Below are 17,416 nucleotides of genomic sequence, written 5' to 3'. Positions count from 1 at the left end.
CTGCCAGTCCCTTTCTCATGGTAGTATGATCACTGCTCAAGGTCCGCTTATGAGTAAGAACATGTGGTTCTCTGTTCTTAGTTTCTGTGATAGATCACTGAGTATGAGAGACTCTAAATGCATCCAAGTTGCTGCAAATTCCATATGTGTGTCCTTTTTTAAGGCTGCATAATATTCCATTGTGTATATGTACCCCATTTTTTAATCCAGTCCAGCTTCAATGGGCAGCATTGTTGCTTCCATGTTTTTGCAGTTGTGAACAGAACTGCAACAAATATATGTGAGTAGGTATGTTTTTGGCAGATTAGGTTTTCAAAATGAAGAATGTGTGGATAGATTTAACAATTCTGCCTTAGTCAAGTGGGTTTAGAGGGGATTCATATTTTCCTCAAGCCTTGAATGTCACTGAAGTCCAGCTGATGATTCTAGATAGGCAGAACTGTCAGGACGTAGATCCAGAACCATGATGACTTTCTCCTAAGGAAGGACCTGAGACATGAGCATCCATATTCACCACAGTGAGAGTGGACTTTGTCCTGAAATCAAACCTACAACCAGATCTCAAGATGTCCAAGTACTTTTCATATCAAAGTGTTGCTGCTAAAATTTACAAACTGCAGAGCTCTTGCATTCAACAAATGGCAATTGTGTGTGGGAAGGCTGTCTCTTCTGTTTCCACATTTAGCCTGGCCTCTCTTCTTTGAGTTGGCTGCAGGAGACTCCATACTTTCCCAATGTGGTTGGAACCGAGGTATTAATCTATCTTTTTTTTTTTTTGAGTTGGAGTCTCACTTTGTCACCCAGACTGGAGTGCAGTGGCCACTCCTGGCCACCCAGCCTTGACCTGCTGGTCTCTGGTGATTCTTCCACCTCAGCCTTCCAAGTAGCTGGAACTACAGGCGCGCACTACCATGCCCGGCTAGTTTTTGATTTATTGTGGAGATGAGGTCTCGCCAAGTTGCCCAGGTAGGTCTCGAACCTGCAGGCGCAGGCAATTCACTCACCTCAGCCTCCCAAAGCGTGGAATTACAGGCTGAGCCACCGAGCCCGGCTTGGATCAATTCAAATTGAATGATTTTTATCCTCATTCTGTGTCATATTTTTCTGCTTCTTCATGTTTGGTAATTTTTTATAAGATGGAACTCTCCCCAAATCATTTATGAAGCTAACATCACATTGATAACCAAGCCAGGTAAAGACCCAACAAAGAAAGAGAAATACAGGCCAATATCTTTGATGAACATAGATGCTAAATTTCTTAACAAGATTCTAGTGAACCGGATCCAACAACACATCTCAAAAGTCATCCATCATGACCAAGTGAGCTTCATCCTTGGGATGGAAGTCTGGTTCAACATTCGTAATACCATAAATGTAATTAAATACCTCAACAGATGTCAAAACAAAAACCACATGATTATATCATTAGATGCAGAAAAAGCTTTTGATAAAATCCAGCAACGCTTCTTGATAAAAACCCTCGAACATCTAGGCATATAAGGAACATACCTCAAAATAGTAAAAGCCATCTACGAGAAACTCACAGTCAGCATACTCCTAAACAGACAAAAACTAGAACCATTTCCCCTGAAAACTGGAACAAGACAAAGATGCCCACTTTCACTCCTCCTGTTCAATATAGCATAGGAAGTCCTTGCTAGAGCAATCAGAGAAGAGAAGGCAATCAGGGGTATTCAAATAGAAAAAGAGGAAGTCAAACTATTTCTCTTTGCAGATGACATGATTGTGTACCTTGAAAACCCAAGAGAATCTGTCAAAAGCCTCCTTACACTGATAAAGGCCTTTGGCAAAGTCTCAGGATATAAAATAAATGTGCAAAAGACAATCGCATTTCTTTACCCCAATAATAAACAAACAGAAACCCAAATAAAAAGCACAATTCCATTCACAATAGCCACACAAAAAATGAAATACCTTGGCATCTTCCTAACCAGAGATGTGAAAGACCTTTACAATGAAAACTGCAAACACTCCTCAAAGAAATCAAAGATGACACAAACAAGTAGAAAAATATCCCATGCTCATGGATTGGAAGAATCAACACTGTGAAGATGTCCATCTTACCTAAGGCAATCTACAGATTCAATGCAATACCCATCAAATTACCAGCAACATTCTTCTCAGACCTAGAAAAAAACAACACAGAAATTCATATGGAAACACAAACGACCAAGAATAGCCAGGACAATCCTCAGCAAAAAAAAAACAAAGCAGGTGGTATCACATTACCAGACTTCAAACTTTACAATAAAGCTACAATCATCAAAACAGCTTGGTATTGGTACAGGAACAGGTATATAGACCAATGGAATAAAATTGAGATTCCAGAAGCAAAACCTCAATTTCTCAACCAACTCATCTTCAACAAAGCCTCCACCACCTACCACTGGGGAGAGGAGAACCTATTCAGTAAATGGTGCTGGGAAAACTGGCTGACCCCATGCAGAAGATTGAAACAGGACCCCTGTCTATCTCCATACATAAAAATTAACTCTAAATGGATCAGAGACCTAAATGTAAAACCTCATATCATAAGAACCTTAGAAAATGAAGGACATACCCTCATGGAAATTGGAACTGGCATCCAATTCCTGTACAAAACTCGAAACCCACAGGCCATGAGAGATAAGATAGACAAGTGGGACCTCATTAAACTGACAAGCTGCAAAGCCAAAGAAACCATCAAGAGAGCAGGGAGACAGCCCACAGACTGGGTAAAAGTATTTGCCAACTCCAGGTCTGATAAAGGCTTCACATCTTGGATCTACAAGGAACTCAAGCATGCTGAAAAGAAAAAACTGAACAACCCCATTATAAAACGGGCAAAAGATATGAACAGACACTTCACAAAGGAAGATTTCCGAGCAGCCAACAGACACATGAAAAAATGTTCAACCTCATTAATCATCAGGAAGATGCAAATCAAACCCACACTGAGATACCACCTAACTCCAGTCAGAATGCAATTATCAATAACTCCAAAAATAACAGTTGCTGGAGAGGGTGTGATGAAAAGGGAACACTTCTACACTGTTGGTGGGAGACCAAACTAGTGCAACCTCTGTGGAAAACAGTATGGCGATTCCTAAAAGCTCTAAATATTGACTTCCCATATGACCCCACAATCCCCCTACTGGGAATATACCCTGAAGAACTCAAATCACTCTATAAAAAAGATAGCTGCTTATTGCAGCTTTGTTCACAATAGCAAGAACCTGGAAGCAACCATGCTGTCCATCAAATAGGACTGGATTTTAAAAATGTGGTACATATACACGATACAATACTATGCAGCCATAAAAAAGAACAAAATCATGAATTTTGCAGCAACCTGGATGGAACTAGAGTCTATAATACTGAGTGATCTCTCACAGAAACAAAGATCTGAGTATCACATGTTCTCACTCATATAATGGACCTTGCACATCCAACATAATACTATAAGAAAATGACTGACAGTGGTGGGACACTATGGGGGAGAGGGGAAGGGAGATGGGATTAATGGTAGTAAATATCTGTCTGGGGATGGGGAGACACCTCTTATCAACAAGGGTGACTGAACGAAGCATATTTGTATACCTAACCCTTCTCTGTGCCTCACAATATCATAATAAAAAATATTGATTAAAAAAATTATAATAAAAGACAAGTTAGATTATTATAATGAGGTCAAGTCATTATCAAGCACACATAGTTCCAGGCCACTCTGGTTCACGTTCATGACAAGTGTAAGATTTTGGAAAAGCCAGATCCATGAAGTCAATCTCTCAATTCCAAGTAGAGAACTATGATCCTGGGGTCCTAGGAAGGAGACAGGCTGGCAATTTTGACATGGGCTTTTACCTGATCAGGTGTAACAAACAAGACTTGAGTGCTGGTATCAACAAAGAGACAGCAGTGGAGGCTGAAGAAATGGCCTAGGAGACTGGGGGTGTGGATGCTAAAGAAATGGCTGGGCTGGGGGAGTCTCTGACACAAGACAAGAAGAGAGGGAAAGTGAAGAGAGTAGCCAGGGTTGAAGGGAAACGGGAAGAGCTGAGAGGAAAAAGAGACTTGCAAAGGTGTGGGGTGAGGGAAGTCATGATGAGTGTCAGACCCAGAGGGAAACTTGGATGCAGAAAACTGACAGACGAAGGAGAGGCTGGGATGTGGCACTGCTGTCTCCAATGCCCATCTGAGATGGTGCCTGCATCTAGCAGGGCAGCCTTCCCTCAGGGTCCATAAAGTTCACAGTCAAGGTGGGCTTCGGGTCTCCTTGCAATTCAGGGAAACCCTCAGTGCCTTGGGGCGTCCCTCCTGGGTCCTTGGTTCTCTCTTGTCTCCATTGCTCAGGTCCCTACTGGGACCCCCACTGGCTGTGCCAAGCTTCTACTAGAATTGTCAACAGGATCAACAACACCAGACCAGCCAGGCCCATGTGTAGTACTGGAGTATGGGGGCTAGAAACAGAAGCAAAAAGCAAGAGGTTCATTTACAGTAGACAAGACCCAGCCCTGCCCAGGAACTCTGAAGTAGAAGCTCCTTCTACACTTTCCTGCCCAGAACATGCACCTCCCCAAGCAATTGCTTTGGGCAATTTCCAAGCAGCTTACGTGTTATGTAATCAGCTTCTGTGGTTGTGGGGTTGACTTCACTAGAGGTTTCTGGGAGTCAGAAATAGGTGTTGAAGGGCTGAGGCAGCTTCTCCCACCCTTCCCAGGCTGACCTTGTCAACCTAAGTCCTCCATGTAACAGTTCTTTCATTGGGAACATCCCAGCCCCTGGGCTCTTTGAAGTCCACCCACAACACTCCCAGATTCCTGGGTTCACAATCCCCAGGTCCAACACACAGTCCACAGAGGGTCCAAAGTTAGGGAGGCTATAAAATCCACACCTGTCATGAATCGAACTCAGCTTTAAGGTCTTGACTCTGACATTCCCTAGGGGTAAACTGAGAGGACAGCAGGCCTTCTGCATTTATGTGGATGAAACTGGATTTCAGAGCTTGGTGCATCTCCACCCAGTTCACTGTGAGAGGTAGGACCCTTGGAACTCTCAGTGTGGTGGGATGAAGCTGGGACCCCAGGCTTGACCAATGTCCCTCATGTGCTTCCAAACAGAACTCACTGACTTGGCTCTGGGTTGAGGGGTTGGGACTTTCTTGGGGGTCAGGGCTGCCTCTGTTCTGCCCAGCTCATCCCAACCCCTGCATCTTCTGAGTCACCTTTGTGTTTCCCGTCTCTCCATACACAGCTTCAAATCAGCATTTGAGCATCTCAGGAAAACAATTTAAAATGGGATGAAGTGGGGATGACTTTTGTGTATTCATGTCTAAAATAGGAAGGATGAATTCCGTTCACCCGTTTCTTGGTTTCCCTCTTCTGTCCCAATATCCTGGGGTCTCCTGAGAACATGGGTCCTGAGCATTATGGAAGTGAACTCTGAGAGCTGATAGGACAAGGTGGGTCTGCTGCTGTGATCTGAAGCCCCAGTGGGTGCCTAGGAACTGACCTCCCATGGAGATGATGATGGTCAGAACTCTAGGATGTGTAGCCCTAAGGCCTCATGCCACAAAACCATGGATGTCACTCACTCTCCAAGGAGTTGGAGTCATGAACCTCATAGACAAAGCCACAGCAGGACCAGGGCCACCAGGTATATGGCGACAGGGAAGGGAAGGGAAGGAAGGGCCCAAAGAGGTCTCATACAGGACATTACTTCTCCTAGAAGGTTCCATTTAAATGCCTGAAACAGAAGAAAAGACTGGAGCCCAGACAACTAGACAAACTGGGGAACTGGTACTGAAGGCAGTTAACTCCATCACACTGACTGGGAGGCAGAGAGGAGGCTGAAGCTGAGGGACAGGGTGATATCTCAGTCTGGCCACTTCTTAGCCTCATCACCTCTCAGGAGCCCCTTCCTTGCACTGACGCAACATCCCCTTAAAGGGCTAGTGAAGTAAAATCTACAGCTTCGTAAAGAGGACAGGTGGCATCTGTTTTCATCATACTGGTCTGTATAGAGTTTGTCATGTTTTAAAACTATACCTACATGTGGATAGATAGATGATAGATATAGACATAGACATAGACATAGACATAGGCACAGACACACACTACTGACATAGCATATATATACATCAAGGGATACATACTAAAACTTGCATTTAGTGTCTATTTATATCATAATGACCTTTCTAGGGTTTGGCATTTTTTTTTAATTTTTAGTTTTAAAGATGTGGAAAACAATTCAGGGTTAGGTATACAAATGTTCACCAAGCAAGTAGCCTTGTTGATGAGATATGCCTCCCCTCTCCTGGCAGTTTTAAAACATACCTACATTTGTGTATGTTTGTGTGTGTATGGATATGCACAGATATAGACACACATAACTGATACAGAATAGATATATGAGTGTGATATGGTTTGACATGTATTAAAGCTTACATGAGGTATCTATTTCTATCATCATGGTCTGTATAGAGTATTTTGGCATATTTAAAAATTGTACCTACATGTGTGTATGCATGTATGTAGATATAGTTATACACAGACACACACCTCTCTGATGCAAGATATATATAAAAGTTATTATTTACTTATTGCAGTATTACTTATCATAGCAAAAACTTGGAACCAACCATGCTGCCTATCAAAAGAAGACTGAATTTTTTAAAGTGGTACATATACATGACAGAATATTATGCAGCCATAAAGAAGGACACAATCATGAATTTTGTAGCAACTTGGATGGACTTAGAGGTTATAATACGGAGTGATCTAATGCAGAAACAAAGAACTGAGTTTCACATTTTCTCACTCATAAGCAGACCTTGAACAATCATCATAATACTATAAGAAACTGGGAAACTGCCAGGAGAGGGGGACACACTTCATCAACAAGGGTACCTGCATAATGAACATTTGTATACCTAACCCTGAATTGTTTCCCACATCTTTAAAATAAAAAATATTATTTTAATAGAAGTTATGCATTAAAACTTGCATGTGGTGTCTATCATTGTGGTCTTTATAAAGTATGTCATATTTTAAAATTGTATCTGCATGGCTCTCTATATATACATGTAAATATCGACACTCCCAGACACACACCGAGAGACACACACTTTCCCTCAATATCTTCTTTCTCCTGGTCCCCCTCTCAGGGTCTCTACCCAGAAGACACCCTCCCTGAAGGGCCCACACATCCTGATTTCCAGGGCAGTCATGGTGCAGTGTGCTGCCCCAAAGACTAACATCCCTGTCTACTGGAACTCTCCCAGCAGGGGATGCCCAGGTTCTGTTCAGTGACCCCTTCCCAGGGAGTGGTGGGAATGACTAGCCAAAGGCCTGAGTCTGGAGTCTAGCTGCCTCAGGCCCTTGAGGACTTTTAAAACCATCGACCCGTGTTCTTTCCCCAAAGGCAGATAAAAAGAGTCTCTCCTTTGTGGTGTTAACAAAAAGAAATCCTGCCCCAAGGCTGGGCAGAGTCCCATACATGCTGGTATTTGTGTGTAGGTGCTGGGGCATATGGGAGCAGTGCTGAGAGAATGTGAGTCCTGGACTTCCCAAAATCCAAACCTGGCTCTAATCAGGGAAGGACTGAGAACCCCACCCCCCAAGCCCGGTCTCCAGCACAGAGTCCCCAAGTGTGGAAGTCCCAAACTGAGGCCTCTGCTCCTCACCAGCTCAGGGTCGTGGAAGCTAAAACCCCCGGGGCTCCTGTGAACAAGGAGGAGAGGGGCTGAGAGCCTGAGCTTGCCTGTCTATCCGGCCTCTGCCTGGCCCTGCCTCCCACAGCATCCTCCCATTGCCCACCTAGCCTCAATCATAGATAAGGTTCTCTACACTCCCGTGAAAGGAACTGGGACACAAGGATAACACCCTCTCTGCTCCCATTCTGCTGAGGGACAGGAAACTCTTGGAAGATGTCCCCACCTGAAACATTAGTATGAGCCAGCTGGTTTCCACACCAGGCAAGACAGGAGCCTCCTCGACTGGGCATGGAGTCAAGGGTTACTTGAGACTGAACTCACCTAGGTGACCACTGTGCCAAGCATGGGTCCCCCAGATTATAGCATCACAAGCTAAGGGTAATCTAGGTAGATACCCCTCGAGTTAGACAATGAGGGCAATTCCTAGGCACTGCACGTTTAACCCAGAGGTTGTGTGAATCACATCAGAATAAAGAGAAAAAGAGAGAAACAACACTCAGTTTTGAAGGAAAGAATTCCCCTTTCCTCCTCGCTGAGGGACGTCAGAACTTCCTCCCTGAACTCAACTCCTGGTTATCGCATAGGCTGAAAACACAAGGGCATAGATATTTCCAGCTCAGTGTTTCCCAACAGAAGCATTCAGCCCTGGTGAAGGGTCAGCCCTGGCCCCTGTGACTTGCCCAGGGGGAGGTGGACCACATCAGAGAGGGCACGTCACCTGGGACCATGGCAGGTTCTGTCTCCGGAGAAAGGAATAGGGAACAGGATCATCCTAAGTCAAGACACCCTCATTCATTGGAGGGGGTCATCACCCCACCCAATCTCTGGGAACCCACTACCCATCCAGCCCAGCAGAGCCAGTTTCATGCCCACCTGATGCTGGAGATAAATATTCAGGCCATCCGTGGTGCCCAATGGAGACAAGAACTTCAGGACCCTATGTTGGTGTGAGGGTAGAGGGATGTGTGTGCAGTGGGAGGAGAGGGTTTGGGGGTCATGGGGAAACCAAGACAGCTGCAGACAGGAGAGGCAGCTGGGACAGGGTCTAGCGTCCTGGGGACAAACTTGAGGCAGAGCTGAAACTGGGGCAGGGACCCAAGTGATGTCCTTACCTGTCACATACAACACCAGCTTCAGGTAGTCACTGGGCTCAGACCAGATACAGAACTCTGCATCCAGATAGACACAGTGATAATTCCCAGCATTATCTTCAGTTAGTGAGTCGATGGGGAATCTGGCCTCTGTTTCAGAAACGTCAAACTGAGACTGAAGTTTAGCATCTCTGAACCCATTTGTTCTACCCTCCCTCTCCAGATGGAATTTCTCAATGCTAGCTGGGCCCTGGCACACTAGGGTCACAGGCAGTAACAGTGGGATCACAGCATCTGGCTCAGTGGAGATGGAGGGTCTGGGCAGGACCCCTAGGGGGAAGCAGAGCAGGGCCTCAGGGTCCATCAGAAGAAAACGGCCTTCCCCTTCCATAAAAAGGACAGGAGGGAAATAATGCAGGGGTTGTGTAGCTTCATCCACACCTGCACCCCATCTCTTCACGTGAATCAGCAGTTTTCAACTGGGCACAGTGCACTATGGGCCAAAAAGTTATATGGGGCAACTCTAGGATTCATTCAGTGCAGCCATTCTGTGTCATAGTGTCTGTGCCAGTGAGATGAAGACTTGTTTGAGAGATTCCCATGAAGAGAGCCTAAAAGGCAGCAATTAAACCTTTTCTAAAAAAAGAAGAAAATCCTACTTTTCCTCATCTTCTGGTCTGCAAACTCATTTGATGGCTAGAGTAACAGAGCTATCTTGCATCCTGAGGTGCTAGTGACCTGTTACTAAGATTGTGAAGCAGAAAGATGAAGCTTGTAGCCCTGATGACATCCTGGAGTTGCCACATGATCTCTGGTGGAACTTCACAACGGGGAAGAGGGTGTCTACCATGAAATGTGAAAGCATTTAGGGAGTTTGAATTTGCAGGATTCTGTGGCTGATTAAATGTGAGCCAACATAAAGAAGAATCAAGGATGACTGTCTGTTTTCTGGTCCAGGGCCAATGCCAGTCAGAGGGGAAAAAATAGCAGGATGAGGAGAATCAGGTTTGAGTGGGTGAGAAACCTAAGGTCAGTTTTGGAAATGCTGAGCTTGAAAAATGAATTACTGATATCTTGCAGGTATTTGGAGCTGTCAGGAAAAGACCCACAGGGATGTTCATGGGGGGTAACTTGGAGCTGGGTTCCTCCCAGAGTCACATGACTCCCACCTACAGAGGCCCTTGGGTGGTAAGAGTTAGGAATCTCACAGATGTGACTCACCCTTCTGTGTGTTGCTCATCTGGCCCAGGCAGAGCACTGGAAGAGAAGCCCCCATAAGACAACGTCCACCACCAGGTGTCCTTAGACAGGAGTTAAGGATGTTTGGAACAGGGGGAGGTTTGGTTTCTTGGAATCCCCAAACCACCCCCAATGACCCTCACTCTCAGCATGGCGGTCTCCTTCTTCCACAGCAGGTTCCAGAGTGGGCCTCAGGGCACCCTTTCAACAGACACCCCCTCAGCTTCTCCTATATGGGGCCTATCCCCATCCCAAAATTTTATGATATACAAAAGACCTCAGGTTCCTCCACGGTCAGCTCAGATCAGGTGACACCAAGCGGGCAGGCATCTGCAGGAGTGACTGTCTTCCCCTAGGAACTCAGCACGTTCTCAGCCAGAAATAGGATCTGGATCCCCAATTTGTTCAATCCCTTTGTCTTTAAAACCCCTCTTTTTTTCCTGGACTCACCAAAGCCCAGTGGAGTGTTGGGATGGTGGAACATGACCATGCCCCTCCAGTCTCCTCTCACCCTGTGCTGTGGTGTGACAAGTGTACAGGGTGTGCTCACAAGGCCTGGCTGCAAGGCTCAGTGTCCAGTCCCACAGGAAGGGCAGTGGTCAGCTCTCAGACCCAAAATGAACTTCCCTTCAGGGAACGAGAGGCAGGCTTCCATTTCCAGAAGTGATTTCGAGTTAGAAATTTCATAATCAGGCTGAAACTATGTCCACATTAAATCCCATATTATTTACTTGATAGACAGATAGATATAGATTTTAGATGATAGATGAGAGATAGATAGATAGATAGATAGATAGATAGATAGATAGATAGATAGATAGATGCAAGACAAAATAAGAGATACCAGGTATGAATGGGTGTATAATAGACACACCGGATAAAGGCGAGGCTGGGAAACTCATTGGCTTATGTTCACAACAGACTGATGGATCTCAGGAAACACATTCTCATACAAGTCCTTAGACTCCCCACATAAAATCCTCCTGACATCTTTTTATGAGGGAAGTATAAAAAAAGCAGGAATTATTTTTGGAGGACAAGCCCCTTGTAGCAAAGGCTTGCCCACTAGGTAAGTGTTACAGGAACCCGTGGGCATTAGTGTACTTCCTAGCATTGTTGTGAAAGGCTACATTTGGTTTCAGTGATTTTTTTTAGATTCTTTCAATGCATTTGTGTATTTATGATGGGTGATTTACAAGGGCACCTGCTCACACTGCGCTAGGTACTCAGCAGTTTGGGGCCAAAAACAGCATGATCCCTGTGCCCCACCCTCCTATTCACCTGATCTCTCCTTTGAGACTTTTTCCTTGTTTTCCCATATTAAAAGAAAAAAAATCCTCAAAGAAAATGTTTAACTAGGATTCTTCCACAAGATGGCGATGGCATAGGTGGATTTGCGAGACTCTCCGAACGTGAGTTCCCAAAAAGACTTACTTTTCTTCCCGCAGCCTCCTGCCCACCACCAGCCACATTGGTACAATGCCTGGGGACCTTCAGTCCCATGCAGGGCCAGATATTATGGCCACCGGCAGTGGCTGCTCCACTATATGTGACTCCCACCTGCTCAGGAGTCCCGGGTCCCAGCTCCCTCTCTGGCTACATTGTCTTGCCCAGCACCCAGCACCAAACTGCCAGTCACCCAGGGAGTCTCTGGGTGCCCGCCCCTCAGAGATACTGGTCCCATTCTGGCTGAAGTGCCCTGTGAGAGACCCAGGGCCATTGCCTGCCCTTTGGAGCTTTGGAGCTCTGAAGCCCCGGGCCCACCCTGGCTGAGGCACTCAGCGCACGACCTCAAACTTGTGTAAGGGAGCAGAACCCCAAGTTTGTGTAAGGTGCTGATCAGAGGCTTCCAGCTCCAGAAGAGGGAATGCCTGATCCTCTCCTCCACCCCAGCCTGTTGGTGAGACCCCAGATCCAGAGCCCAGCTCTGCAGCTGATCCCACCCAGAGACCCAGATGAGCATCCCTAAAAGTGAAACTTAAAAAGCCTCCACCTCGGTTCCCATGGTGATGTCGTTAAACAGGAGACAAAGCCCCTCCCCTATGCTGAACAGACTGAGACAACTAAGAGTCACAGACCTCCCAGGCAACAGGCTAGCTGCCTGCAACAAAAAAAGGGGAGAAACTGGAGATCAGAGCTCAAGTGACCTTAGCCACTAAGGAAAGATTACAGAACTAGTCTGATCTCTTATTTTGACATTTGGTTTTATCATTCTGACTGTATATTTTGCTCACTATTGTTTGCTTTCGAACTTACACTATCTGTTTCATGATCTTACTGGTCTGTCTCAGTGTAGCTACTAGTATTCTTTAGGGAATTTTCCTTCTGTGTTTTTCTTTCACTTCTCTCCAGCCTTGTGTCTCTTTTTCACCTATTAGTTGGTATGTATGTCTGTTCTCCCTCTCACTCTTCTCTCTTTCTAACTTCCTATAGACCCCCCCTTTCCTCCATTAGTTTCCTCTTTTATACCTCATTTTGCTCCAGGGATGAGAGAAAAATCTACACAAATGAAGAAAAACGAAAAGAAGAGTATGGGTCTCTCCCAGAATGCTGGGAGGTCAGACACTGAGAAAACTGACTTCGGAATGCAAACAATGAAGAGCCCCCAGAATGACACTGGTCTCAAACTACAAACCAAGACATTAATGGAGAGATTAAAAAGAATTGAAGAGACTCAAGAATAAACTAGAAAGGAGCTGATATCTGAGATAACTGTAATAAAGAATACTGTGAATGAAATAAATAACAAACTGATAGGCATGGAAAGCAGAATTACCAAAGCAGAAGAAAGAATCTCAGAGCTCGAGGACCAAAATATAGAACTAATGCAAACTCTCAAAAACACAGAAAACAAGCTCAAAAAGACGGGAAAAATCCTTCAAGAGATGAGCGATTACTTCAAGAGACCGAATCTAAGAGTAATTGGCCTTCCTGAGGTAGAAAGAGAGACAAAGACCATATTGGAACAAACCTTCCATGAGATCATTAAAGAAAACTTCCCTTATCTAATCAATGATGCAAAAATTCAAACACAAGAGATTCAGAGAACCCCTGCAAGACAACAAATGAGAAGACCAACTCCTAGACACATAATGATTCTCCTAAACAAAGAAGGCTTAAAAGAAAAAATTCTAAAGGCAGCAAGAGAAAAAGGCCAGATCACCTACCATGGAAAATCAATTAGAATACCAGCAGATTTATCTACAGAAACTCTGCAGGCTAGGAGAGCTTGGAGACCTATTTTCAAAGTCTCAAAAGATAAACAATTCCAACCAAGAATAACTTACCTGGCCAATCTAAGCTTCATCAGTGAAGGAGAATTAAAATCTTTCCCAGATATCCAATCCCTAAAAACTTACACAACCACCAAACCACTTCTACAGGAACACTTAAGAAAGCACTAAATACAGAAGAAAAGAGGAAAAAAAGAATAACGTTATTAACAAGAGTACAGGAAAAACAATAAAATACACATGAACCAACCCCAAAACCAAAAGAAATACAATAAATCAAGTGGAAGAACAACTCTATAAGAACTCTATGATACGGACAAACTCTCACATTTCAATAATTAGCCTGAACATGAATGGACTAAATGCACCACTGAAAAGATATAGAATGGCAAAATGGATAAAAATATCACCAGGCAACAATATACTGCCTTCAAGAGACCCATCTCACTAGAAAGGACATACACAGACTCAAAGTAAGAGGATGGAAAACAAATATTCAGGAGAATGGAACACAAAAGAAGGAGGAGTCGAAATCCTAATTTCAGACAAAATACCATTTAAGCTATCAAAAATTTAAAAAGATACAGAAGACCACTACATAATGACAAAAGGTTCACTTCATCAACAAGAAATATCTATCGCAAACATATGTGCACCTGACATAGGTGCACCAACTTTTATAAAGCAACTCCTAGGAAAACTAAAGAAAGATATTGACTCTAACACCATCATACCTAGGGACTTTAATACCCCACTCACAACCCTAGACAAATCATCAGGACAAAAAACCAGCAATGAGATCTGGAACCTCAATGTGACACTTGACCAAATGAACTTAATTGATACCTACAGAACACTCCATCCAAAGACCACAAAATACACATTCTACTCATCACCGCATGGAAAGTATTCTGAGATCGACCACATAATTGGCCATAAATCAAGCATAAGCAAATTTAAAAGGACTGAAATTGTACCATGCACCTTCTTGGACCACAGTGGAATAAAAATAAACATTAAAACCAACAGGGTTCCCCCAAAACCCACAAAGACATGGACACTAAACAGCATGATGCTAAACAAATCCTGGGACAATGATGAAATCCAAACAGAAATCAAAAGATACCTGGAAACAAATGAAAATGAAGAAACATCTTACCAGAATCTCTGGGACTCCATGAAAGCTGTAGTAAGAGGAAATTATATCACTACAAATGCACATGAAGAAAATGGAAGGAGCACAAATTAACAACCTAACAAGCCACCTAAGGAAGCTGTTAAAGCAAGACCACAAAAACCCTAATTTCAGCAGAAGAATCCAGATCACCAAAATAAAAGCCCAAATCCAGGACATAGAAGACAAAAAGATAATAAAAAAATCAATGAAACCAAAAGTTGGTTCTTTGAAACGATAAAAAAAATCGATGGGCCCCTAGCTGGACTGACCAAGAAAAAGAGAGAAAAAACCCAAATAAGCACAATCAGAAACAGGAAAGATGAAGTCACATCTGACACTGATGAAATAGAAAAGATCATTAGAGACTACTATGTACACTTGTATGGAAACAAACTTGAAAACCTAAGGAAATGGAGGACTTTCTATCATCACACAACCTGCCTAGGTTGAAACAAGAAGAAATTGAGACCCTAAAAAGACCAATAACAATCAAGGAAATTGACTATGTAATAAGAAAACTACCTACAGAAAAAAGCCCTGGACAAGATGACTTTACAGCAGAATTCTACAAGACATTTAAGGAGGAACTGATTCCAATCTTACTGAAGGTATTTCAGGTCATTGAGAAAGATGGAACCCTCCCCAAATCATTTTATGAAGCTAATATCACATTGATACCCAAGCCAGGTAAAGATCCAACAAAGAAAGAGACCTACAGGCCAATATCTTTGATGAACATAGATGCTAAAACACTCAACAAGATCCTAGTGAACTGGATTCAACAACACATCTCAAAAATCATCCATAATGACCAAGTGGGTTTCATCCCTGGGATGCAATGCTGGTTCAACAGTCGTAAAACCATAAATGTAATTAAATAAATCAACAGATGTCAAAACAAAAACCACATGATTATATCATTAGATGCAGAAAAAGCTTTTGATAAAATCCAGCACCCCCTCTTGATAAAAACCCTCGAAAATCTAGGCATACGGGGAATGTACCTCAAAGTAGTAGAAGCCATCTATGAGAAACCCACAGCCAGCATACTCCTAAATGAACAAAAATTTGAACCATTTCCCCTGAAAACTGGAACAAGACAAGGATGACCACTCTCACCCCTCCTGTTCAATATATTATCGGAAGTCTTGGCTAGAGCAATCAGAAAAGAGAAGGCAAGCAGGGGTACCCAAATAGGAAAAGAGGAAGTCAAATTATCTCTCTTTGCAGATGACATGATCGTGTACCTTGAAACCAAGAGAATCTGTCAAAAACCTCCTTACACTGATAAAGACCTTCGGCAAAATCTCAGGATATAAAATAAATGTGCAAAAGACAATCACATTTCTTTACACCAATGATAAAAAAAACAGAAACCCAAATAAAAAGCACAATCCCATTCACAATAGCCACAAAAAAATGAAATACCTTGGCATCTTCCTAACCAGATACATGAAAGACCTTTACAATGAAAACTACCAAATCTGCTCAAAGAAATCAAAGATGACACTAACAAGTGGGAAAATATCCCATGCTCATGGATTGGAAGAATCAACGTTGTGAAGATATCTATCTTACATAAGGCAATCTAATTCAATACAATGCCTATCAAATTACCAGCAACATTCTTCTCAGACTTAGAAAAAACAACACAAAAATTCATATGGAAACACAAATGACCAAGAATAGCCAGAACAATCCTCAGCAAAAAAAAAAAAAAAAAGCAGGTGGTATCACATTCCCAGACTTCAAACTTTACTACAAAGCTACAATCATCAAAACAGCTTGGTATCGTTATAGGAACAGGCATATTGATCAATGGAATAGAATTGATATCCCAGAAACAAAACCTCAATTTCTCAATCAACTCATCTTCAACAAAGCCTCCACCACCTACCACTGGGGAGAGGAGAACCTATTCAGTAAATGGTGCTGGGAAAACTGGCTGACCACATGCAAAAGATTGAAACAGGACCCCTATCTATCCCCATACACAAAAATTAACTCCAAATGGATCAGAGACCTAAAGTAAACCTCAAACCATAAGAACCTTAGAAAATGCAGGACATACACTTATGGAAATCAGAACTGGCATCCAATTCCTGAACAAAACCCAAAACCCACAGGCCATAAGAGATAAGATAGACAAGTGGGACCTCATTAAACTGACAAGCTGCAAAGTCAAAGAAACCATCAAGAGAGCAGGGAGACAGCCCACAGACTGGGTAAAAGTATTTGCCAACTCCAGGTCTGACAAAGGCTTCACATCTTGGATCTACAAGTAACTTAAACGTGCTGAAAAGAAAAAAACAAACAACCCCATTATAAAGTGGGCAAAAGATATGAACAGATTCTTCTCAAAGGAAGACATCCAAGCAGCCAACAGACACATGAAGAAATGTTCAACCTCACTAATCATCAGGGAGATGCAAATCAAAACCACACTTAGATACCACCTAACTCCAGTCAGAGTGGCAATTATCAACAACTCAAAAAATAACAGCTGCTGGAGAGGGTGTGGGGAAAAGGGAACACTTCTACACTGTTGGTGGGAGTGTAAACTAGTGCAACCTCTGTGGAAAGCAGTGTGGCGATTCCTAAAAGCTCTAAATATTGACCTCCCATATGACCCTGCAGTCCCCCTACTGGGAATGTACCCTGAAGAACTCAAATCATTCTATCAAAAAGATACCTGCACACGAATGTTTATCGCAGCATTGTTCACAATAGCAAGAACCTGGAACCAACCATGCTGTCCATCAAAAGAGGACTGGATTTTTAAAATGTGGTACATATTCATGATGGAATACTACGCAGCCATAAAAAGGAACAAAATCCTGAATTTTGCAGCAACCTGGATGGAACTAGAGTCTATAATACTGAGTGGCCTCTCACAGAAACAAAGATCTGAATATCACATGTTCTCACTCATATAATGGACCTTGAACATCCAACGTAATAC

General features: G+C 43.2%; 1 protein-coding gene across 1 annotated transcript in view; it reads right to left on the bottom strand.

Moving 5' to 3' along the window:
• LOC103267995 (leukocyte immunoglobulin-like receptor subfamily A member 2) overlaps positions 1 to 9,169 on the bottom strand; it is a 60,543-nt gene extending 51,374 nt beyond the window's left edge. The window contains 1 exon segment of the mRNA XM_021716276.1: positions 8,827 to 9,169. Within this exon segment, the coding sequence (XP_021571951.1) occupies positions 8,827 to 9,169 (343 nt within the window).
• Positions 9,170 to 17,416: the final 8,247 nt, after the last annotated feature.

The sequence above is a fragment of the Carlito syrichta genome, unplaced genomic scaffold (assembly GCF_000164805.1).
Source record: "Carlito syrichta isolate Samal-C Ts95f unplaced genomic scaffold, Tarsius_syrichta-2.0.1 Scaffold308658, whole genome shotgun sequence".
Taxonomy (NCBI): Eukaryota; Metazoa; Chordata; class Mammalia; order Primates; family Tarsiidae; genus Carlito; species Carlito syrichta.
The sequence above is the reverse complement of the archived record's forward strand: the minus strand, read 5'-3'. Positions and strand labels throughout refer to the sequence as shown.